The 26,439-nt window shown below is 39.3% G+C and overlaps 1 protein-coding gene across 1 annotated transcript in view; it reads right to left on the reverse strand.

Moving 5' to 3' along the window:
• Positions 1-26,439, reverse strand: part of myo15b (myosin XVB) — a 104,950-nt gene that overhangs the window by 18,009 nt on the left and 60,502 nt on the right. Inside the window, exons 21-39 of the mRNA XM_039616257.1 lie at positions 22,485-22,547; positions 22,342-22,399; positions 22,087-22,211; positions 21,475-21,570; positions 21,142-21,377; positions 16,054-16,223; positions 15,862-15,934; positions 15,572-15,757; positions 15,361-15,470; positions 10,489-10,556; positions 9,957-10,041; positions 7,902-7,934; positions 6,965-7,045; positions 5,663-5,766; positions 5,298-5,570; positions 4,057-4,132; positions 3,437-3,568; positions 2,499-2,667; positions 1,338-1,428 (exon numbers count right to left, since the gene is read on the reverse strand). Coding sequence (XP_039472191.1) covers positions 1,338-1,428; positions 2,499-2,667; positions 3,437-3,568; positions 4,057-4,132; positions 5,298-5,570; positions 5,663-5,766; positions 6,965-7,045; positions 7,902-7,934; positions 9,957-10,041; positions 10,489-10,556; positions 15,361-15,470; positions 15,572-15,757; positions 15,862-15,934; positions 16,054-16,223; positions 21,142-21,377; positions 21,475-21,570; positions 22,087-22,211; positions 22,342-22,399; positions 22,485-22,547 — 2,229 coding nt within the window. The remainder of the gene's footprint in view (positions 1-1,337; positions 1,429-2,498; positions 2,668-3,436; positions 3,569-4,056; positions 4,133-5,297; positions 5,571-5,662; positions 5,767-6,964; positions 7,046-7,901; positions 7,935-9,956; positions 10,042-10,488; positions 10,557-15,360; positions 15,471-15,571; positions 15,758-15,861; positions 15,935-16,053; positions 16,224-21,141; positions 21,378-21,474; positions 21,571-22,086; positions 22,212-22,341; positions 22,400-22,484; positions 22,548-26,439) is intronic.

Below are 26,439 nucleotides of genomic sequence, written 5' to 3' on the forward strand. Positions count from 1 at the left end.
TATAATTTAAAGGTTTTGAATGTTTTGTATTTTTATACTGAAGTCTTCAGTGGGGGAGAAGCTGACTGCAGGCTGACAGGAAATGCGTCTGCAGAGCATGTTTTGCAGAAGTGAAACTGAAGCAGAGCGAAAAGCCAAAGAGCCAAAGAGTTTATTATGCATTTATCTTTGATTTAAGCTTTTAGTAGAGGCTTTTGATCAAAACATTAATTCAGTAGAGTACACCTACATAGTCTTGGTTCGGACATACACGTAACCACACACACACTTAGTTAGAGGGATCACTGATAGGGGAAAGTTCAAATTGTTTTGCTTGGGGTTGCTTTTAGACTATATTAGGAGGAGCAAACATATTAGCAGATCTGAAAAGGATCTGTGTTAGGAAAATGATTTTAATCTTTTATACATGATTGCATTTGAGCATATTAAAGAGCTGTGGCTCCTGGTCAAGTGAAGGTCAGAAACTCTTGGCGGGCGTTATGATCAGCCAATACAAGGTGAGGAGAACAGGAGCTCTGAAAGGAATTGCAACACACCTGCTTACATGACATATGCCTGGAGTTATATCCTTATATCCTTATATTCTTTAGAGCTAAGAGTTAAGTTTGTATCATTTATCACGTATGTCCTTTTGAGTAAGTCTTAAGTTTCATTTATGTTCAGTTTGAGTAAGTTTCCTTCATGGTTCGAGCATCATCATTTGGGTGTGACATTTAGAAGTCACACATAGTTCAGCTGTGCATGAGCTCGGGCCTTATGTCTGGCTATGACAGAGGTGGGAGGTGAGCCAGAGTGCAGGAGAGGTCATGACACGTACGCAGTACACAGCATGCACACGCCCCCGCACGTGTACGCACACACACATACACACCATAGTAGATCTATTTTGGTAGGGCAGAAGTGAAGATGTGTGCCGACGTACTTAGAGGAAGTGCAACAGATAAAGCGACAGCGAAGACGAGCTGAGGGGAAGCACCGACCCGAAGACAATGTTCTTTAAAACTATGTTAAAGTTCACGGAACATGTTGTGGTTTAAGTTGACGTAAGCTGTGCTTTGTCTGTTTTTGCAAAAGAGGGGGCTTTGTTGTCTCAACCCTATAAAACCTTTGTCTAAGTATTTTAAGTTCAGTTCGATTGCTGACTTTGCCCAGCTTCGGACTCCACGCGTGTAAACAATAAATCTTCGCTTTGATCACATCTTCCGGACCAGAGTTGTTATTTGCTTGTGAGCCCTCTGTACTCCTTTTCTCCAACTTTGAACCTTAACACTAAGTAAGAGTGTAATTGCATAAATTTTTTTTTTAAAAGATTTGTAGTTATTTGTTTGTATTCTGACCTTCTGTTGTGCCACTGGTGCTTTGTTTTTAAGTTTAGCCAGAGCTTCCTCTTTGGGGTTACTCTTCCTTACAAATGATTTTGCAGGATGTCTGCAAAGAGGAGAAAAAAGATAAAAGATAAAAGAAAACAAGACAATTCTATTAAGGTTTCATTTACATCCACACTCTCAACAAGTTTTGTTGTGAACTCATAGAAAAAGAGGAAAACAAGCTAGCTTAAGATGTAAAATCTGATAAAAGGAAACAAAAATGTTTAAACATTAGTTAAAAAAAAAGTAAAAAATTCCAGGGAAAAGATGCATAAAACTCTGAGTCATGATTAACACTGGTGTGCAAACAAAGACAGCAGGAGGCCAAACATCATCACGAATGCTATGGTTTGGGAAGAGAGAAAACCACTGGGTGTAAGGTGGGAGATGGACAACCAGTGGGCAATCTGCAGAGAACAAAAGAGCTAAATAATATCTTTAACAGGGTTAGGTTAGTTTATACATTTGTGACGCCTCCTCCATCACACATCCTGGCTTCCATAAACCTCCACTACTTTTAGTGCTTTTCCCTTTCCCTCTACCTCCCCCTATGTGAACCCCTTCCTTGATTGTAATTTTTGGCTAGGTTAAGTGACAGCAGGAGAAACTACACGAGAGCAAGGCTGCAGTTCCTGATGACATCAGCCCAAAATTCTAAGGACCTGGGCTAGTGACCCTTTTACCATCTGAGTCTGTATACAAAAAGGGAATAAACTGGCTCTATGTCTTTAGGAGGCAGAGATGCTTAAAATGCACAGCAAAATGTTAGAGTTTTTCTATCAGTCTGTTTTAGAGAGTGCAATGTACTTTCTATGGTCTGTTAGAGGAGCAACACAACACAGCTGGCGACATCAACAGACTGAATTGGTCAGGATAGCCATGTGACTGGCTGTAAAGTGGACACATTCACCAACATTTGGTGAAAGCTCCAATTATGTTTAAAGTGATACTCAAACCTCTGACAATCTAAAATGCCCTTCCATTTTCCCCCCAACATTTATACTGACTCATCTTTGGAAGTTTTTCATCACATGTGAGATATAAAGAATGCTCAAGCAGATGATTAAATGAAACTTCAGTTTCAGACTTTGATGGAAATGTGTACACAGAGGATGAAGTGCTCAGACTGACCTGACGGGCTGAAAGGGTTCGGGTTCTGGTTGGGGTCGGCTGTTGAACTGTTTGATGATTTCCCGAATGCTGGAAGTGGGTTCAGGTTGAGGCTTAGTGAGGGGAGTTGGGGTTGGTTTTTCTTTTGGGGGGTCAACTTCCCTTGCAGTTGGGCTTTGTGGACGTTTCACTATGGGAGACAAAATGCAGGAAATGTAAGATATAAACACTAGCAAGCCTTCCTAATATGCGGCTGATCCCCCATAGTGGCACCAAAACAGACTGCTGAGGTCAGAATTCTGCAGTAAAGATGCCCTGTGCCATCAGTTACCAAGACATTAGCAGCAGATTCTATTATGGATGTTTTCACGTGCAACTTTTTGGCTTGGACTATTATCTCAACTGAACCCACTTTCTTTGATGGTTCAATATTTTGGCCAATTTTCATTAAGTACGAAAGGTCATCACTGAAGCTATTGACAGGAACAATGAGTTACAGTAACACATCAGTGAAAGAGGAGTTAGAGTTTGTAATTAAAATATGGTGCAACAATACTGTAAAAAGTTCAAATGAAAGTGTACAGGAGAGCAAAGAATCCTGATTAAAAAGAAACAGCAGTATTGTAACACTGTTGCATATAAGGACAGGTAGCCCAAATAGTGAATAATGTAAGAATAATGGTATGTTATGTCAAGTTCTTAGCTGTATGATAAAAATGCTTAAGCAAAATTAAAAACAAACAATGTAACATGCAAACAACATAAACCTCGGTTCAGACTTTCACGTGTAAAAAGACTTGAATTCATAATGTTTTTGGTACAAAATATTATTATTTACTATCATTTTACAATTTATTTGGTAGTTAATTTGGAGATTACCCTAAATGACCTGAATTAAAATGAGCTTTTTAGAGGAAGGATCAGCTTGGAGAACCCTTGAACTTGTAAAATCCTCTTACCTTCCGGCTTAGGTGCTACAGGTGGGGGCAATGGAGGAGTTAATGGAGGTGAGTGCTGTTGCTGTCTGGTTGGGCTTGGGGGAGCTTGATGTGTCTTTAGGGTTTTAGGGTCTTTAGGGTTGGGCTGAGTGGCTGTAGGACAGCACAAGAAAATGGGATTAAGAAAAACCATGACTTAAGAAAAAAAACTACAGGAGCAATCACTGAAAATGCAAATTTAATTCTATAAATAGAAAAACAATATTTAAACTTCCTATAAAACATAAAAATATCACAACATGTACGGACTAGTCAAAAGCAACTCTATAAAGATTGCAGCCTAAAATCATTTAATGTGTATATTTTGACTTGAGGACCTTCTTAACAAAATAAACAATAGGCTAAACTCCTGGCCTTACCAGTCAGGAATCAAGCATTCAAGAAAATTTGGAATCAAGAAAAATTTTCTAGGGTATGAATCTGACCAATACATTAGAGATAAAAGCATGGAGAAAGGGAAAAAGTTATAGCAGGAATTTATAAATGTTATACATGACTTGTTGGCCGATCTGTCAAACATATATCTTGTGAATGATATTAAGTCATTTGAGCAAGAAAAAACATTTTGCTGCTGAACTCACCAATTTTCTGGAAGAAGTCCCTCTTATCTTTAACAGAGTGTAGCTCATCTGGATCTAAGTTTACATCTGTTTCTGGCTGTAAAAGTAACATTTAAATGATAATGAGAAAGAAGCGCAGATAATGACATGGCAATATTGTTTCACATTCACAGAGATTGAGGTAAAAAATCCAAATTGAAAGACTAAAGCCAACACTGTCTGTATCCTACTTTGTAAGTGTATTGACCAGCTGTTTTCAGAAACAAGTCAGTTATCATTTCAATTGAATAACATATATGTATTTGCAAGTCATTTATAAAAGATTGTACAGTGTGAAATACTAGAAATTTGGGGGGGATTTTTGATTCATAATCTGCTTTATTTATATCCCTGAAAGTGGCAACATCTCTCCCAGAGCTCCAGTTCAGTCACATCTATGTGTATGTTGTACAGAATCCCTCACATTACACTGCTGCCAGGATCAACAGTTTCCAAGTATGGACAGCTACCTGTAATTTCAATCTGGATGGGTAAACAATGCTGCCATGTAGGGTGGGGGAAAGAACAAGAAACAGTTCATAGTTAAAGCAAAGGAAAGTGGTACATAACTAGCTTAAATGAACTACCACATGGAAATATTATGTTTTGTTGATTTTGACATTTACATAACAGTAAAGTTTTCACAATGTCAGTGAATCATTCCTACAGTTTAAAATGCAGCTGGGATTACTGTGGAGAAGCAGGGATTGGTGTGGTTAGGCCAGTCCCTACGGTAGGGTTAGGAGAGGTGTGTTGGTGCCATACTTTACGCTCTTCTGGCAGCTGTAAATAAATAAAGATTTGTGCATTCGACAGCACAGCAACCATCTGGCATTTTGTTAAACTGCGACTGATGGCTTGAGTGCAAAGGACTGCAGTACTGTTTTTCCCTCTAGGTACATGCATCCCACTAGCTCTGATGCCAAAACTATGAATATCAGTGAGTCTGTGGATGTGGGCAGGACTGGATACAAATATTGTGGGAGCGGGTGGGTGTGACAGAGAGGGAAAGTGGGAGTCGGCAGTAATGCTCAGAAATTCAAGGGGGCAAGGATTTTAAAAAAAATATCACAGCAAGTAACCAATTGAATACAAGTACCGCATTGACAATGTTTTAAAAAGTCTTAAATTTAAAGTAACAAACAACAAAAGTGAGAAAAAAACTAAACAGTAGTTGCTCACACTATATATTATAAACTATATAGATATATATATATAAATACCTCTGTCTCAGGCTGACTGTAGTTTTGGGTGATTTTAGGTGCAGATGCTTTGGACTGGACAGGTGGGGATGAGCGAGACTGAGGGGGAGGTGAACTTGAACGATCCTTAGAACGCCGTTCTGACCTACGCCTCCGTTCCCTCTCATCCTCCTGCCTTCTTTCCTGTTCCCTCTGCCTTTGTTCCTCCCTTTTCAGTCTCTCCTGCTCCTTCTTCTGCTGCTCCTGTGCCTGCTGCTGGGACAGAGTCATTGCCTGCATGGTCATCTGCTGGGCCTGAGAGGACAGGGAAGAAATTTAAACTTTGACCTCACCATGGATGAAGGGGTGATAAAGGATGTGAATAAAATGATCATCATAGTGCTGACCATGAGAAGGGCTTGCTGGTTGATTAGAGCCTGTTGCGTTGCTGCTGCCATCTGCATGGGGTCAGCAGCAGGAGCAGGCATGGGAGCCTGAGGCATCATCATGGCTGTGTATGATCAATTATGACAAACTGTTACACATATTTAAATACATATATAAAACTCAGCAAACACAGTGCTTATAAACTGTTTCATGCATAATTAATTTTTTTTTTTTGCATACATCTGTATGCATCGTTTTCACTGTTCTGGCTCACTTGACCTCAAACCACATCAAAGATGTGGCTCAGGAACTACAATGAATTTGACAGCCCTTATCGACATTATGTGTTATAACTGGGTCTGAAAAGTTTCTGATGACTGTTGTGGCGGGGTGTTGTTGTTGCTTTGCTACGCGCGGGGGGGGGTTAGTGTGTAGTGGGTCAGAAGGAAATGGTGGGGCCTTCACAGGAGACCCTGCCACGTCCAGTGTTTCTCTCCACTAGAGCAGTCCCGTGATGACAATTTAACATCGGCCTTTGGCCAAGTGTTGAAAGTGTTGATGGTCAAAGTGCGACCTGACGTAGCACTGACATTTCATTATTTTGTGATGATTAGGGACAGATTATACAGAGTGAGTCATGGCACTCCCATGCAGGAAGAACACACACAGTTGTTGATGCCAAAAAAATGGTGAGAAATGACTTTCCAGGGGGCTCATTACAAACCAATGGCTGGTCACACTGGATAGAAAAAATTGAATAATGGCCTGATCTATTGCCCGGGCTTGTATGCTACGTTGTTAGTGTATTGACCAGCTGTTTTCAGAAACAAGTCACTTATCATTTCAATTGAATAATATGTATGTATTTGCAAGTAAAATAAAAGATTGTACACTGAAATACTAGAAATCTTTTTGGCATTTTTGATTCATAATCTATTCTGAGTCAGGATCCCGGGATAGAGATACTGACTGACCAGGGCACTTTGTTCATGTCTTGCACACAAGAAGAACTGTGCAAATTACTGGGCATTAAACCTTTTGGACCAACGTTTACCACCCTCAGACTAATGAGTTGGTGGACTGCCTGAATAAGACTTTAAGGGGTGAGCAAGCTAGGCAGGACGGCTCCCTAGACTGTTGGTAGGGGGGTCTCGTATGCTAGGGTGGGGTGGAGTGGGGTGGGGGTGCAGTGGGTCCAAGGGGCAGTGTCAGAGGAGGCTGGTTGGCTATCCCTTAGGAGGTGGTCATTGGCCCACCAACAATCTGCGTCATCATATGAGCCCAGGTCTGAAAAAAATGAATAAGAAATGTTGGAGAATTACCTGGCATGGCTTGCATGGCTGGCATGGCTGGCATCATGGGATTTGTACCATAACTGGGCATTGCAGGGTTGACTGGTGCTCCTATATATACAGAAAGTAACATATGGAGATTTAAGGAATTGAAACATTTTTGTCTGTCATTTATTTGGATCCATTTCTTAAAAAATCAAAAACATAAAAATTAAACCACATATGAGTATTCTAAAAGATAACCAGTATAAGTGATATACATATATATTATACATACACAGATATGAGATATGAAACTCCATATGGAATAAACCAAGAAACAGCATTAACCAAATCAGCTTTAAAATGGCTTAAAAACAACAACAACAACTAAAAGAACAACAATGTTTATTTTAACTGCTTAATATCTACAGCAGGTAGTTTAGCGCCAACCTGACCCCTTCTGATAAAAATTTTCACCTATTAGATATCTCCAAATTAAAATAGGACAGCACTAGACCTATAAAAGATATTCTCTAATTTGTGAAATTATGCTTGTTTAGTGTATGTCTAAAAAGCAAGCTAATGATATCCCCCTTTTTAAGAGGTTAAAAAGATCAAGAATTTACTAAAATTATAAACAGAATGTGAAGAAACTACAAATACAACACTATATCCAAGTTGTTTGTATAGCCCATTATGTTTTATGTCAAGAAGGGATAATGGTTCACCACTTTTCAATGTTGAAGGATAGGCAGTAAACTAATGAGGCTTGCGATACTGTGTTGTGTTATATCAGTTAACTATACTGAAGTGTGCTTTCTACAGGGTCCCCAACTGCATATCAAATGGAGATCTTAAAACAAACCTGGCTGGCCTAAAGACACATTCATAATCAATGGCATGACAAAAAGTGAACATTTTCTCAATGATGTCAGAAGAAGTAAAGGCTTGATTCTTTATATCAGAAATGTAATTAATTACTTACCTAAAGGATAGCTTGGCATTGTCATAGGCATACCTGTAAAAATTGTGTTTTAGTGTACAGTTAATAAAAATGGGACATAACAAGCTAAAATCCTCTCTTTCAAAAATGTGTATAAGATTTATCACAAGCAGCGATTTCAGTTCGTGTGTCCTAGTAATCCCAGGTGCCAGGGGCTTCTGTTGTCCCCTAGTAGGGTCTCCCAAACCAAATTATTCCTGGGTGAGGGATCAGCCAAAGAGTGATTCAATCAACCCTTGTGAAAAGAACTAAACCAAGGGACCAGCCTGCCATGCTGGGATAGGTTTAGTTGGGTCCCATCTGGTGTGCCAGGCGGCGGTCAAGGGCCGATCCCTTGTGGGCCGATACCTGGCATCTTGTATGAGAGATGAAATGTCTTCATGAAACTTAAAAAGTCCAGTTTCTTTCTTTCCAAGCTCCTTCATCTCAACTCACTTACTCAGGCTCCATAACAAACTCCTGGTGAGGGTCTGGAGTCTGTTCCAGTCTGGAGTTGCCCTTTTGTTTTTTCTTCTCTTTTTTGCCTGTCCCATCTGGCAGTGTAGCAATCAGAATTATTGTCTGAAGGCCAAGAAAAATGCCCAACCGATTCAACATGACTTTCTGTTTGTCTTGAATCAATTTTGGCACCATTAGCGATCTCATTAAGGGAAAGCTCTACAGGGTGTGTGGTGGGGATGGGTGCTGCTGAACTCAACTGAGGATATGGTGAGGTAGTAAAAGGAATTCATTGAGGACCTGTTTGACTCTACTGACATGCCTTCTGTAGAGGAAGCAAAGTCGCCCATCACACTGCTACCAACCTGGCGAGATGGGTAATTCATGCTCCCCCAGGGGGGCGAACCAGAAAGGAAAGATCTTTCATTTGTTGAACCCTGGTCAATGCAGTTTTTTTGTCCTAGATGCAGAACACTCAACCAGCTCTTTGTCCTGTTTTTTTTCTTTTCTTTTTTGCATACTCAGGAGTATGGGGTGTTGTACAGTTGTACAAGCCATTTGGTCCTTGTACAACTGCTGGAGGAGTTTGGTCCACATTTCTGGCAATAGGTTTGATTCATTTCCAGTGGTTGTTGGACTCTGCCTCAGCTGCCATTAGTCAGTGATTCTTTTTATAATTTTATGGACATAATTTCTAGGTGTAGGTGGATGTGGATCTGTTGGCTTCATCAGGCTTCAGTGCGAGTAGAGTTGGCCTCCAGCTTGCACTGGAGTTGTTTGTAACCTAGTGTGAAGTAACTGGAATGAGAATGAGCACCTCCAAATCTGAGGCCATAGTCCTCAGTCAGAAAAGGATGGAGCGCCCACTCCGGGTCATCGATGAATTGCTACCCCAAGTGGAGTAGTTTAGGTATCTTGTGGTCTTGTTCACGAGTGAGGAAAGAGGGGAGCAAGCGAGTGATAGAAGGATTGGGACCAAAGCTGGATGGATGCAAACAATGTACCGCTTCATCATGGTGAAGAGAGCTTAGCATAAAAGCAAAGCTCTCAATTTACTGGTCAAGCTACGTCCCTTCTCTCACTTATGATCACAAGCTTTGGTTGGTGACTGAAAGAATGAGGGTGTGGATACAAGCAGCAGAAATAAGCTTTATCCTAAGGGTAGCTGGCCTCTTTTTTAGAGATAGGGTGAGGAGTTCAGTCATTTGAGAGGGACTAAGAGTTGAGCTGCAGCTCCTCTACATTCAAAGGTGCCAGTGAGATGGTTCAGATATCTGACTAGATGCCTTCTGGTCACCTACTGTATGAGGTGTTCTGGATATGTCCTGCCAGTGGCCCAGACCCAGGACACAGTGGCAAGATTACATCTCTTAGCTGGCTTGGGAATGCCTTGGGTTACCTTGGATAAGCTGGAGGTGACTTGGCAGAGGGAGGTTTGACTTTGTCTGCTTAGGCTGCTGCCCCTGTGACCCGGTCTCAGATAAGCAGATCGATTTTTCCTTTTAGTGTGAACATTATGAACAATCTCCGCGTTTAAGAATGTTTTGTAGTTATGAAGTAAACTATGAAGTAAATACACGTGGCGTGTGCATTTCCTACCTGCTCCATACATGCCAGAGTGCATTGGTCCAATCCCCCCTCCCCCTCTCATCCTGCGGTTCAGAATAGCTACTCTTTCCATGTCCTACACAGACATACACACAAAAATGAGCTGTGTATTACATTATGAGTGACAGGGAAGCCACAACTACATGTGGATTTACTGGAAATAAGCCTTAACAAACTCACTAACAACATAATAACATTCTACAATATATAAGCATATCTCTAAACTACACACTAAAAATGCATACCACACAGTTTAGCCTGCACGTACTGTCTAGTATAAATTACATCATTATATAGAAACTTTAAAGTTCTAATTTATAAAATGAGCAGTCTTTACCTTAAAGCATCTTTCATTTTCTCTGTATATATTTCCTTTCTTACATTGTTTTACATATCAGAGAAAGTAAAGTTATCATACATGAACATTTTTTTTCTCTGGGAAATACTACCCTAGAAGTCACTGTACCCTTAGCTAGAAGACAAAATTATAAGCCAAACTGCAAAGAAACATAACACAACTCACTGGAGGTCCATTGTCCAGTACAGGTTCAAATATGTCATCAACATAGGCCTCCATCTGTCGACTGCGCCCTGAAGATGGATAGAATTTCTCATTAGTTAGAGAAAAAAAAAAGACTTTTGTGTTGTCTTTCACGGAAGCGTAGAGCTGCCACCCAGGCAAAAGAAAAATAGAAGTATATCACGTTATAACGTGAAAGGTTTATTGTTCTAACAAGATACTTTTCATGTTTGTACAATATACTATCATGTTTGTACAATATACTTTTGACGTTTGAACAATATAATATCACGTTATTACAATATGCATACTTATCACGTTAGGTACAATATAAATATCACGTCAGGTACAATATAAATATTATATTGTACCTAACGTGATAATTATGTATATTGTAATAACGTGATTTTATGTTGTTCAAACGTGAAAAGTATATTGTACAAACATGAAAAGTATCTTGTTAGAACAATAAACTTTTCACATTATAACGTGATATACTTCTATTTTTCTTTTGCCTGGGTGGCAGCTCTACGCTTCCGTAGTCTTTGCTGGTTGCCTTTACGACAACTCCTTTATTTTTCAATTCAATTCAATTCAATAAAACTTTATTGATCCTGAAGGTTGACCCCGAAGGAAATTAGGTATTTAGTTTTTCAGCCAAAAACTAAATATCAACATAATATTTAAACTACTTTTTGACAAAATCATAATCATAATAGTATTTTTATTTTGTTTTTATTTTGTTATTTAAGTTCATTCACGAGGATGAAAGGAATTGGGCTCGCTGGATAGACCCTTTGTTGTTTGCAGTGTGGGAGGTTCCCCAGGCCTTCATTGGGGTTTCCCCCTTTGAACTGCTATTCGTCAAGAAGCCACACAGGTAGTTGGACCTAATTAAGGAAAACTGGACGGAAGGCCCAAGCCCAGTTAAAAATGAGATTTAGTATCACTGTCAAGGTTGTCAAGGGAGAATTTGCTCCAGGCACAGGGATGTCAACAGCACCTGTACAACAGAGGGGTTAGACTCAGGCAATTTTCACTGGGAGACAAAGTGCTTGTATTACGCCCTTCTTCAAGCTTAAAGTCACTTGTCAAGTGGCAAGGACCCTTTGTGGTCACATGGCGAGTGGGCTATGTTGACTATGAGGTGGTACGGTCGGTGAATGAGGTGTCATGGTCTGATGCCTATCTCATGGCCCGAGTTTGGGCTGCTAGACTCCTTGGCTGGTTAGGCCCGGGTCAATTTTTCACGACACTGGATTTTACCCATTGCTACTGGCAGATTCCCTTGTCTGCAGAGTCCAAGGAAAAAAACAACCTTCTCCACTCTATACAGGTTGTACCAACTTGTCATTTGAAAGTGTGACAAGTTGCCCCAGCCACCTTCCAGTGCCTTACCAACCGGGTACTGCGTCCACGCATAAGTTGCTGCCTACATGGGTGATGTTATCATCCATACTAACAACTGGCATGTGTACTGGCTGGCTGTGGTCCTGGAGTCTCTGATGCAGGTGGGGCTCATAGCCAACTCATAGAAGTCTGCGTTTGGATCATGGGAGGCACAGTATTAGCGTACCATTTGGGAGGCAGGCAGGTATGCCTAGAGGTGGAGAAAACAGTAGCCATTAAATTTTGGGGCTGGCCGGTTACTACCGCTGGTTCGTGCCTTGCTTTGCGGAATGGACCAGACCCTTGACTGACCTCATGTGAAAGGGAGCCCCAGATCTGGGACAGGAGATAAAGCAGTGCGAGGCGGCATTTGTGCAGATAAAAAAGGCCCTCCGCTGGGAGCCACTGTTTCACACACCTAACTTTTCTGAATGTATTTTGGTTTGTAGTGTATAGATTAGTGCTGTCAGCACTAATGTCGTTAAAATGATGTTAACGCCATAACCGCATTAACGCGGCAAATCTCTGTTAGCGAGTTAATGCGGATTGTGCGGTGCATGGGGCTGCTCGGCGTCAACGCGTTAGTGCAGTTAGCTCGTTAACGCATTAGCGCTGTGCAGCCCCAGCACTAGTAAAGATCTTTTTGCAGTGTGGTGACTATTCTATATTAAATAATTAGTGTGGACTAGAGGTGGAGCCGAACCCGAAAATGGTATTTGGAAAGGCACAAATAACATGTTTTTTACGAATACTTATTTCGAACAAATACTCTAAAAAATATTTGTATTCAGGAACAAGAAAAACTTTATATCAAAAAGCTGAGTTTCCTTATGAGACCACAGTGCATGACTGGATGAGTGAGTGACATGTGAAAGAGGTGACTGACACAGGCTGCTCCACACAGCAATAGAGAAGGCTCGGCTAGGCGAAAAAAAGACTGAACTGGATCACTATTTTTGTTGAATAGATTTTTTTGTACCTTAACTAGGTTCCAGAGGCAGTTTATAACTTTCTCTACTGCGAAGATCGGGAGATTATTTCATTAGCTGCATTACTGACGACTGCAGTCGGGTGCTCTCATGTTCGTTCTGTTTATGTAACTCTGTTAGCTCGGTAATTTACAAATAAGCTGTTGACAGAGTAATGTTAAAGTTCAGTTTAAAAGGTTAAAAAAATGCTTGTGTAGTTGTGTCGAATTGTATGCACTTGTGGGAGTTATATGGTACGTTTAAGTTACTCTGACTTTTGCAGACAGCAAGATATAGGCTATAGACTAATTAACCTTAGCATAGCTTCCCGTCACTCATTAACTTAGCTGAAACTCCCCACATGGATTTGGGCAACCAAATAGAAAAGAGTGTTGCTGTTGCTGAGCCATCTCTTGGTCCTCCACCAGCCAAAAAACTTGCTCAAGTTCTGTGTGGAAGCATTTTACAGTCAGTGCTGCAGATGAAACCAAAGTGATTGTCACGGTCCTGGGTCGGTGACCCAGTGTTTTCAGTTTTGTATCATTATTGAATTTTTGTTATTGCTTATCTTTTCTAGTCTTTTGATTTCTGTTCTGTGTTCTATGGTTGCTGTATCCCTAAGTCATGTCGGCGTCTGTTTTGTTTCCTGTTTTACTTTGAAAGTCTGTGTCTTATGTCAGTGTATTGAGTTTTGCTTCCCTTGCTCTCGACATATCAGATTACTCTCAGCTGTGCTCCCCTTCTGTGTCTCATGCCCTTGTTATCCCAGTGTGTATTTAAGCCCTGTGTTTTCCCTGCTCTGTGTCAGGTCGTTGATGTTCACTTCCTCCCTGTGTGGTGTTTGGAAATTGTTCATGCTCTTAGTTCTTGGTTCTTTTCCCATGGTTCTGTAGTTTTAGGTTCCAGTGTCCTGTCTAGTTTTGTGTTCATGATTTTGGTTGTGTTTCAGTAATGTTTATTTCTCTGATGAGTCATCCCAGTGAATAAACTGCACTTTAAGTTAACCTCTTAGTTACGAGTCCTGCGTGTGGGTCCTCCATCCTGCCTGCTCCACAGCACACTACGACTGCTCTGTGACAGAGATATGTAATGTATGCAAAAGTCAAATCAGCAGAGGCAGATATATCAAACATCTGTCAACATCTGCTATGCATAATCACATGCACTTAAAACATCCTCTCCTGGTACTGTCTGCCAACCCCCCCACAAGCACCAATTCAGCATCACAGCCTTGTTCTGCCCCTGCAAGTCAGTTTCGCTGTCTGTTCAGTATCCTCCAAAAAGGACGGGTGGTGGTGGGGTTCATGATGTTCAGAATGGTATTTTATCAGTTGTTGGTTTAACTTATATGAGGCAATGGCTGTTATGTTATTTTCTTTTCAATGATGTTCCTTGTTACATGTTCATTGCTGGATTTATGGAAAAACAACTGATATTGCATATCCATAATTATTATAATATAAGAATACTTACACTATAACGTTAATTAGAAGTGTAACGCAAAAAAACTGTATTTTTATGCCTATTTTGAATTTTACTCCAATACAAATACAAATACTTCCCCCCCCCCCCCCTCAACAAATACAAATACAGATACAAATACCGGCTACTTTGTCTAGTGTGGACATACTTGTTATCCCTCAGGCATAATAGATATAGATAGAGACAGAGGGAGGACAACCTATCTGATGTTTTAAAGTTATGGTTGCAAAATAAAGCTTACTATCTCATCTGTATTTTTTGTGGCAGTCTTTTGTTGTCGTCAGTTCTCTGATATATCATTATCATGTTTAGTGAAACGTTTTCTGAAATGCTATGTGGACACATTTAGAGCTAGATTGATTGCATGGTCTAGAAAATAAAAAAATCTTTCTGGTGAGACAAGTAATGAACTGTGCCTGTGTGCACTTGCAGACAGCCTTTCCTTGCATGATCAGATATTATCATGTCATCTGCCATTACTGGAAGCAACCAATCACATGTGAAGTCATAGTGGGAAACACAAGAGAACATAAATTAAAATTATAGTTTTAAGGTCTTTTTTTGTAGAATGTTTCTCTAACTGATATCTTTGTTCTGTCTTACCCCCTTCAACCAGAAACAGTTGTGGAAGATAGCCGCCCCTCCCTGAGCCTGGTTCTGACAGAGGTTGCTTCTGGTTAAAAGGGAGTTTTTCCTTCCCACTGTTGCCAAAGTGCTTGCTCATAGGGGGTCATCTGTTGTTGGAATTGCCTCAGTTTTCTCTGTTTTATTGTAGGGTATTAACCTTACAATATAAAGCACCTTGACGCAGCTGTTGTGATTTGGTACTATATAAATAAATAACATTAAATTGAAAGTGGTTAACATTGTGAAATGTCTATTTTAACATAAACCACAATCTTATAATGAACCTAACCTGATTCCTAATTCTGACAAACTATAACTAAAAATTATATTTGTAGATGGCTCTGTTTGGTCTTCCTGATAGTGTTAATTAGATAATTAGTGTACTAAAATTTCACCATATAATACTTACCTTCCTGTGGATAATCTCTTCTCCACTGGTTTCCTTCAAAAGGAGGTAGACCAGGAGCTTGTACGGGTGGTGCTGGTGGTATAAAGTCATCTAGATCGGTTGTTAATATCCTGAAGACAAACAGTTGTCATAAGTGGCACTGGATTCTTAAAGACCCCCCCGACCCTCCAAGAAAATCAAACAAACAAACCCAAAAACAATTGTTTGCTACCTATCTCCCTGGTTGCTGAATAGGTAATCGGAGTGAGTAGAGGAGGGAGTCCCTTCTGGTGGGAGCACTTCAGCTTCAGCTCCAGCCAGCAGATCCATGACAAAATCTGAGCCAGCTAAATCAGACCAGCCGTCATCGATTGAAAAAAGAGACACTGACCAGCCTTGTACTACTTCCGAAACACCTCTATGGCACAAAACAAGACATTAGACAAAATTTAAAGGAAGATGCATGTAAATGCAAACATTAGTTAGCAAAAGGGGGAAATCACACATGTTCACAACTTATACCTGAAATGAAGAATCCACGATGCTAGCTGCTCTCCTGTGGTCCAAGACTCCACTTCAGCTACAAACTTCTCATCTGAAATAAAACGCCAAATGGTGTTATGGGTTTATTAAAGCTGATATTTTTGCACTGCCTTTAGGCCCACTGATCCAGTTTCATGTTACAAAAAAATGGAAATGTTTAGTTAGTCTCACCATTGTAGGTGTGAACGTCCACCAACATGGTTCCTTTTCTCTGGTTGGAGGTCCATTCCAGCTCGGTGGGTGGGTACATCCGGCAGGTTGGAGATGGAAGCTTCAGAGATGTCAGCAGTTTATGTTGGCACAGTGAACGGTACTCCCCTGGACCATAGTCAGATACATACCTGCAGGGGTTAAAGTGGGTTGTAACAATCTAGAACATCATTCAGTGCCTGAGTAATAAAATCTGACAGGCAGTTTAATAAAAAGTACTGGGAAGCAAGTTTATTTGTCATGTGCTGCAGTCTCATACTCCTTTTAGCTGATGCGACAGAGAAAGTTATAATTATGGTCAGAAGTTTACATACCCTCATCATGGGCATGAATGACATGCTAATTTTAGGCTTTTAATGATTTCTTTGAACTGTTCTTTTTCTAGAGTGGAAAAAGTGCAACATACATCTTTAATGACTTTAAAAAATAAAAATCTGGAGCAAGAGGCGAGGTACACCATGGACAGGTTGCTAGCTAATTTATTTAATTTTTGTTCTAACAAAGCTATATTGACGTTTTCTTTGATATGCAAGGGTGCAAGACATCATAGTGACTACAAATGCCTCGTCTCTACCAAGCCCATACTGCAGTATACCTCAACATCTGCCAATGGCCCTATTATTGCTTATTATTCTTAATATTGCCATTAAAAATTAATCCCTTATTTGAGGGCTACAACATGCTCAAAAACTATAAAAATTTGGCACAGGCATCAGGTCTGGTGAAAATATACATATTTTATAACACTAACAAAGTCACCAACAATTGACTTAAATTTAGTTAATTTTATTTATATAGCTTCTCTCTAAGAGCTTTTATTGTAGGGTAAAGACTGTACAATATTAGAATGAAGCCTCAAAGTCAGATGAAATCTTTACCCAGAAAGAAGAAACTGAAACTTTCTGTGCAATTGGTGTGAACTGTCAAGGAAAATTGAACCAGCCAACCAGTGTAACTGTCTGGTATACAGAGATGCTCGGTTCAGCTGTGGTTCACCAATCAGGCTGTTAGATCACTTAACAATTTGATTGAGTGAGTTTCTGTTCTTTACAGATAAGTATCACAAAGTAAAGGATTATAAAATAAAATCATCACAGTTTTATCAATGTGGAAACCAGAAAGCCTTCTCAAAACACAGGAGTCACTGGTGCCCCTTCTTACACAAAGCTTCACAATTTGCTTTAACATCAAGCTTTGAATTGGTAACTGTTCCAAGAGATTTATAACTTTGAACACATTCTGCAATGTGAATTTTAATAAAAATGACTTTGTGTGTATGAGTGCTTCTCTTAAAACCACTCATTTGGAGGCAAGGCTCATAAAAGCATTTGAAAAAATCAGCAGAAGTGGGGCATGGCTGAACTCGTTATCCTGGAGCAGACTGACAATAACAGGTTCAATTCAATTCAATTTTATTTCTACAGCTACAAATCCATTTTTTGAGTTTTCCAATTAGGGTGGAAAAAGCTAAGCAAGCATCAGGCTTTCAAATGAATGAACCCTTTCATGCATGAATTATGACAACCTCATTCAGGATTTTTTTCTTAAGTATTTTTATTCATCTTTAGGCATTAAAAAAGATTTTTGAACTTCATTTCATGTACTTTTCAAAGAGTTTTTTGCATGTCCACTTAGGTGGACGACATACGTTTTGACTGGGTGGCAGGTATAAAGTGACACATCAGTGTCCAATGTAGTGGTTTATGTGCAAGTATACCATCAACACTGACACAAATACAAGAAAACAGCCTTTGAATAGCTGTCCACTGTAGTGACAATTATGGGTGAAAGGGTTGAAAATCTGTCTTGGTCTTTGGTTCATTAATAAGCTTGTGTGGAAAATTGCTGCCACACCGCCCCCTCGGCCTGCACTTTGAGGATTCTGATAGTTAGAATGACTGGTGGTGTTGATTCATTTAAGCTAACATAATCATCCTGCTGTAACCAGGTTTCTGTAAGGCAGAGTAAATCAATTTATTGATCAATTATTAACTCGTGAACTAACAGAGACTTGGAAGAGAGAGAGCTAATGTTTAATAATCCACATTTCACTTCTTTACTCTTTGGTGCTGTTGAGGATGTTGTATTGTTCTTTCTTTGTGATTTTTTTTTATGATTAAGTCTCTTTTTTTTTTGCTGGTTTTTATTTTCTTTTTTGTCTCTTTGGAAGCTGATACAGTCTCTATGGAGATGGGGTTTGGGGGAGGAGGAGAGAAGCTGAAGAGAGGCATGTAAGTCTGCAACTCTGCTTCTTGGTTCCAACTCTGGATAGTCAGGTTTTGGGGGGTTTAATAAATTTGGCCAGATTTCTAGAAATGAGAGCTGCTTCATCCAAAGTGGGATGTATGTTTTATCTCCTAACAATACCAGATTTCCTCTGCAAAGTTTCCACTTAACTATAAAGCCCACATGATTTTATGGATACCACTCAGACAGCCAGCAATTTAAGGATGTGGCTAAACATGCCACTCCTGGTCTGACTGGGGAGGGGACTGGAGAAAACTACAGAGTCCAACATTGTTTTGGCAAAGTTACACCTACAGTTGTGTTCAGAAGTTTACATACACTTGTAAAGAATATAATATAATGGCTCTACTGAGTGTCCCATTATTTCTAAAACTCTGATTTTGCTCTGATAGAGTGATTGGAACAGATACTTCTTTGTCACAAAAAACATTCATGAAGTTTGGTTCTTTTATGACTTTATTATGGGTTAACAGAAAAAAGTGATCACATCTGCTGGGTCAAAAATATACATACAGCAGTGCTAATATTTGGTTACATGTCCCTTAGCCATTTTCACTTCAATTAGGCGCTTTTGGTAGCCATCTACAAGCTTCTGGCAAGCTTCTGGTTGAATCTTTGACCACTCCTCTTGACAGAATTGGTGCAGTTCAGTTAAATTTGATGGCTTTCTGACATGGACTTGTTTCTTCAGCATTGTCCACATGTTTTCAATGGGGTTTAAGTCAGGACTTTGGGAAGGCCATTCTAAAACCCTTATTCTAGCCTGATTTAGCCATTCCTTTACTACTTTGGATGTGTGTTTGGGGTCATTGTCCTGTTGGAACACCCAACTGTGCCCAAGACCCAACCTTCGTGCTGATGATTTTAGGTTATGTTGAAGAATGTGAAGGTAATCCTCCTTCTTCATTATCCCATTTACTTTCTGTAAAGCACCAGTTCCATTGGCAGCAAAACAGCCCCACAGCATAATACTCCCACCACCATGCTTGATTGTAGGCATGGTGTTCTTGGGAGTTAAAGGCCTCACCTTTTCTCCTCCAAACATATTGCTGGGCATTGTGGCCAAAAGCTCGATTTTGTTTCGTCTGACCACAGAACTTTCCTCCAGAAGGTCTTATCTTTGTCCATGTGATCAGCAGCAAACTTCAGTCGAGCCTTAAGGTGCCGCTTTTGGAGCTGCACGGCAGCCTCTCAGTCCATGGAGATGCAAAACACATTTGACTGTGGACAATGACACCTGTGTTCCAGCAGCTTCTAATTCTTGGCAGATCTGCTTTTTGGTGATTCTTGGTTCACGCTTTACCCTCCTGACCAATTTTCTCTCAGCAGCAGGTGATAGCTTGCGTTTTCTTCCTGATCTTGGCAGTGATGAAACAGTGCCATGCACTTTATACTTACAAACAATTGTTTGCACTGTTGCTCTTGGGACATGCAGCTGCTTTGAAATGGCCCCAAGTGACTTTCCTGACTTGTTCAAGTCAATAATTCGCTTTTTCAGATCCATGCTGAGCTCCTTTGAGTTTCCCATTGTAGCGTTTGTGGGCGTTTGTATCCAATGAGCCCTATTTAACTGGCCTAAGAGAAGTCACCAGCTGTAGTCACTCATAATCACTCACAAGAAGTTAAGAGGCCATGCTATGAAGCTCAGTTCACTGACAACTTTCTAAGTCACCAAAATTGCTAATTCATGTTCCTGTATGTATATTTTTGACCCAGCAGATGTGATCACTTTTTTCTGTTAACCCATAATAAAGTCATAAAAGAACCAAACTTCATGAATGTTTTTTGTGACAAAGAAGTATCTGTTCCAATCACTCTATCAGAGCAAAATCAGAGTTTTAGAAATAATGGGACACTCAGTAGAGCCATTATATTATATTCTTTACAAGTGTATGTAAACTTCTGACCACAACTGTACACACCTTTCTCTATGTGAATAAAGGAGCTACACATTCAGACCTCAGCACCACCCAGTGACAACAGACAAATTATCCTGCATGTTCACTCATTATAGTAACTCCAAAGTTAACTGATGAGAAAAGTACAAAGGCCAAAGTATCACATGATGTAGTGTCAGTGAAAGCTGCAGCTGTTTTTTTAAATAAAGGTAAAGACATAACGTCAAAGGGAGTAATCATCATTATATAACTGTGTCACTATATAGAGCATAAACGATAACTCAGTTTGGTATTTAGGAAAGCTGCTGATCTCAGACCCCCACAGCTTCAGCTGCATGAAGAGGACATTATAATTTCATACGACACCATTAAATAAAATCTGATGAACGGTTAAATATCCTCATTTTTATGTTGAACTAAACATTTTAATCTGAAATTCTTTCACATTGTGTTTTGCCAATATGGTGTTATTTACCATAAAGTTATTTAGAGTCATTCCTGCCAGAGTAGCCAGTAATGGTTAAGGGTAATATGTATATTTTAAAACACAACTTTCCACAGGACTGAAAGTGACACCATTATGGAAAAGTCAAGAGCCTATGTGTATTATCTGAAGATGATGTGAGTCCTAACATCACCCAAAGCAAAAGTCACTATCATACTGGTTATTATTATATTTAGACGCTATTTTTTTGTCTAGAGGTGCTATGCACAAATGACACTCAGCTTGCTGGATTTGCTCTTCCAGAACTGGACAACAGTGTCCCCTCCTCACGGCTTCAAACCAACAGATCTGTCCCTTTCATTTGATAGGGTGACAGGGACATCAGTATGTCAACATCCCCCATATTTTTCAACACATAATATTAGAGTTACGGTTACTTTTCATTTTTGCATCGCCTACTTGAGTAGATGTTTGTCCAGTGATGGTGATGGTGTGAAAGCACTTAGGCAGCAGGCCATCAGCAACCAGCCCCTCAGGCTTTGCTGCTCCTCCTTCAGGCTCCAAGTATGGTAAACCAGCTGGACCAGGATCTCATCCCTCAAGGCTGGCAGGCTTTGGCCTTTCTCCACTATGTAGTTGCCTAAAATTTGCTCCTGCCAGCTGCTAATATCTACATCTCCTGTGAAATGCAAAATCTGTGAAGACACAATATGAAACAAAAATTTAAGTTAATGACAAAAGATCATATTTAACGTCTTTAACGCCATATAGACTTTAATTATTTCAAAATACCAGTTTGTAAATCTCCAAAGCAGTTCTGGCATCTTCAGGTTCTAGAGGTGTAAGGGGTTTCTGAAGGGGATATCCCTGAGGCTGGCACCATGTATCCTGAGGGAAACACATCAATGACACGAACAAGAATGCTCAGAAAGGAATACGAAAAATAAATGTAGCTCATTTTTTTCAGTACATGTATGCAGGAGTGTACTTCTTTGCATGGTAAATTTTTGTCAAAGAATTTTAAGTGTGTCAAAAAATATTTTTCTAATATTTGGCGATTACGTCATGAAACTGGAGGTGTCCTGATTTATTTTTTTAAATACTTTTAACATGAGTATTCCTTTTTTTTAAAAAAAAAAAGAAAAAGAAAAGGTCCCATTGTCTAAATATCCACAAGGTGTTCTATGTTTTAATTAAAAGAATTAACTGCTTTTGTAAACAATGACTGCCACAGAAAGGATATCTTTAACTAAATATCTAGATACCTTGGCCCTGATAGATTGCTTGTTGCCTCCAGAGCCCAAGTCAGATGAAAAGATTTAAGACTGAGTTGAGGTGATTAAATTATTGTAAGTCAATTTAATGCTTTCTGATGTGATGTTGGGGAGCTCATATTTTACTTACCTTTAATACAGACTTGGCATAGCGTGAGAATGGGTATCTGTCAACATCGAGAGGCAGGTTGAGCTTATGTTCTGCTTTCACCTGTGGAGGTGAGACCTCTGTGACTCCTGATCCCTGCTTCTGCCCTGTGAGAAAGAGGCAGAAGTGCATTCACAAGCTTCATTGGATGAATGAATCCATCAAAAATTGTCTTTACAGTTTATGTTCATATTTATTCATATAAATTCTGTAGTTGGAATTGTTTATGACTATAACCTGCTGTGTTGTGAAGTCTGGCAGACAGCTCAGCAGGGATCTCTAACATCCTCACATCCTAGAAGGAAAGCAAATTGTCAGAGAAACAGTTATTATAGAACGGAATTTACAAAGTACATGGGTAGTTCATTTTATTTCCTCACCATCTCTTGAGAGACAGACTTGGTCCTTGTCACGGCTTTCACTTGGCTTCTCTCATGTAATTCCTGAAGTCGACACACAGAGGCAATGTCAGTTAGTCGTGACCATGAACAAAATCATTTCAGAACATACACCCAGAATCATAGTAAACAATAACTTCCTTCACCTTAAGCTTGTTTCTGAGTTATCCGAGCAAAACCTAATAGCACTTCATCTCACCCACAGGCACACGTTCAGACCTATTTTTGGATACATGTCTGGTTATATACTCACTCCACACCCTCAGGGCTGTTGCTCCTCCTTGTACCAAAGGCCACGCAGTTCCAAGAGTCCAGTAAGTTCAATTTTTATCAGGAAGTTTACAGCTTAGTAGTCACTGCAACAGTATTGGTCTGATAGGATTTGTTTATGACATAATACAACACATATCTCCGACTTTTCCAGTGTTTATAGATATGTTTGTAGATTTTTATTCCACATCCCAACTGTTCATCCTGCTCTTCATCTAGTTTGATACAACGGAATGCCTACTAATAAAATCAGGTGTGGTAATAGCCCATGGGTGTGGATATATATCAAGCTGTAAACATGCTTTACATATATATATATATATATATATATATATATATATATATATATATATATATATATATATATATATATATATATATATATATATATATATATATATATATATATATATATATATATATATATATATATATATATATATGTATGTATGTATGTATGTATATATATATATATATATATATATATATATATATATATAGAGAGAGAGAGAGAGAGAGAGAGAGAGAGAGAGGGGGGGGCAGACAGAAGGTGTATGAGCCATTCTACCGTTAAGTATGACATTTGTGGTCTACTCCGATCTACTGATGTTGGGTTAGGGTTAGTGAACCTTAAACTGTTATTGAAGATTTGATACATATTAAATAAATACTTCCACTCAAGCTAATAAAAAATTTATTAAATCTTATAATCTGGCCTGGATCACTGATGGTTGTTCAAGTGTTGTATCAGTGTGCATCCATGTTAATAGTAAATTGACCGGTACTCATATAGTGCCTTTCTAATCTCATTCAGATTTACCACTCAGATAATTTCAGACTAATTAACACAATATGTACATACAGTATATTTTTCATACCCTACTGATAAATATAAGTTCACATCTTTCTGATACATTACTTTAATGAAAATGTTTATCTTTTGTCTTTACCTGACAGAAGACAGCATTAGCATTATTTAGCATCAGAACAGCCACTTAACAAAATTACACTTAAATTATGTGTTATTGTGTATCACATGCTACAACAGAAAAAAAGACCCACTGGAACACAGATAGTTACTTATAATCAGTTAACTGGCAGGAGTGCCATCAGAGCATCTCTTAGATTTCTGCATAATGACCAAACAATGATGCCACAATTTCGATACCTAAAAGGCATGGCTGTAGCTCAGGAGGTAGAGCAGGTCATCTACTAATCAGAGTCGGTATGCCAAATATCACTTGCCCAGATACTCTTTCTGATGCCGCCATCAGAATGTGAATCTGTATGAATATTAGGTAGAAAGCTCAGCGGTTATCGGTGGAGAACAATGGAGGAAAACGCCCAGGTAAGCGGAGCTTTGTCTTAGTGCATATAGAAGGTTATGTGTAATTTTGGTCAGAGCGTGGTGAAACATGCAGTTTCTGTAAGATCTCGGGTTGCTAACGAGGCATTGTTTATCCAGTTACATAAAAGTTGATTGAGTTTGTGACTCTGTTTTTTGTGTTTAGTGAACTTTTGCAAAATTATGTAACTGCTCTTTAAATATTTGTTTGTTTTCACTGTCTTTGGCCATTGTAGGTTTATATGAGTTTTTAGCTGAGACTCTGCGGTTTCTGTGAATACCACATATCTCGATATTTCCATTAAAAGATTGACATCACAGAGGGTTAAACTACAGTTTAATGGTACCAGGGGCCTTAAGCATAGAAAAAAACATACATGTATGATTGGGTGAATGACGCATATCATATAAAGCACTTTGAGCATTCAGGTAAAGTTGAAAAGCTCTAAATAAGAACCAGTTCATTTTCCATTTACCATCAGGGATGTCAAATACCGCCCACTTTGATCATAACTGGGGTGGACCAGTGAAACTGCCCTTTCTGTCAGTGTAAAGACATTTAACTCATCATTTAATCACTGAGATATTTTAATATAAGTTAAAAAAGTGTACATTTAACAATATGTCTCAGTATGTTAAAATTGAGAAGAGTAAAAGAATAAAGACAAGGAATAAAAACTTACAGTGAAAAAACGTTTTCAGATTAGTGTATCTATCTATCTATATATATAATTATATCACGACAGTAACTAAGCTTGAATTACTGACAGCTCATCGCCTAATCCCGACAGCTCCACTGTTCATAGTCCAAGGCTCATAAAACACAAAACAGCACAAGAGCAATGTGACAGAAACCAAGACAAAAAAGAGGAAAAATATCAGCTTACTGTTATTCCAGGCAAGAAACAAAAGCTGATCCACAGAAAGCAACAGCTGAGAGAGGCGTCTCAGCTGTTTGGAAATCTGATACAGGCAGTTTACTTGTTATCTTAATTTTCCTGGTGTAAACTATGCCTTGAGGAAACAAAAATGCCAGTTACATTTTGCATCTGATCTGACTTACAAGGTTAAAGAGAAAAGCACCCTACCTGTCAGAGATACGAAGCATGAAGTCTAAGAGACACGCTCCAAAAGGCGGAAGGAGAGATGCAGTGCTGCTTCGAATTTCACTGAAAGGGTTTGAAGTCCAAGAGCGGAGAGGGGCTAAAGTGTAGGAGTGGTTGTGTACACGTGACAAGGCTATCACAAGATAAGAAAACTAGTTAAAGGAAAGGAAAGAGACTACATTTTATGAGGAAAATATTGATAAGCTGAAATGTATAAGCCAATGAGAAAATCCAATACAACCTTGTAAAGGCAGGTATTGTAAGCCATACATTTACCTATAAACCTTCCTTTTTTCAGAAATCCCCTATAATAATGTATCTAAAATCAAAAAGCCCAGAATACTATGTAATTATTCACAGTTCCAATTCTGTATGGCATAATATAGGAAAACAAACAACATACACATTGACCATTGTGAGATTATTCTGTTATCATATGTTACCATATATATGTAATCAAAGTAGTTGAATTATGATACTGCTGTAGATCATATTATACCCCTTAATATAGAGTGTGCGATCAGTATGTAGTTTTAGTTTGCATTATACTTCTGACCTAAAAGAGTGTGAAAATCATTAGATCTATTGGATTGACCTGTATTATTCGACACTGTTGAACGTGTTACATGGTTTCTTGACATTGCATACTGCTGAATCATGAAGAGAATGTTGGGTGCAGAAGGCCTTGTTGTTCTGATAGCAGAAGAGACAGACCACATTCCATACCCCCACCTTTACAGAGAGCAGAAAAACAAGGAGCCGAGGTCATAACTTATGCGCCGTGTGAGAGAAAGAATGTGAATGTTTAGGCTTTTACGACTAGGTGGGGGCTACTAGAGGCTATAAAAGGCTGAGTAGCCCGTCACCATTTTGAGACATGCTGTGACCCTCTGCAAGCATCTCTCCCGTCTGGACGTTCTTATGCTCTTAAGTGTTGAATTATATGGAAATAAAGTATTGTTGATTGAGCATTTATACACCGAGTATTGTCCTTCCTTCAGCCCAAAGATTAAAAGAATTGGGAGTTTTTAACAACTTGGTGCCTGGTGACCCGGATCTTTGGTGTGCTGAGGAGGTGCAGATTTGGCCTGTGGTGAGATCGTGGGGTGAGGCGAACAGAGGGCCGGCCTAAACAGAAAGGTAAGCACAGCCTGTTGTATTATAAATACCAAATGTGCATATTGGGCTTTCCAAATTAATCTGTTCGCTGAGTTAC

This window comes from Oreochromis aureus, linkage group 8, assembly GCF_013358895.1.
Source record: "Oreochromis aureus strain Israel breed Guangdong linkage group 8, ZZ_aureus, whole genome shotgun sequence".
Taxonomy (NCBI): Eukaryota; Metazoa; Chordata; class Actinopteri; order Cichliformes; family Cichlidae; genus Oreochromis; species Oreochromis aureus.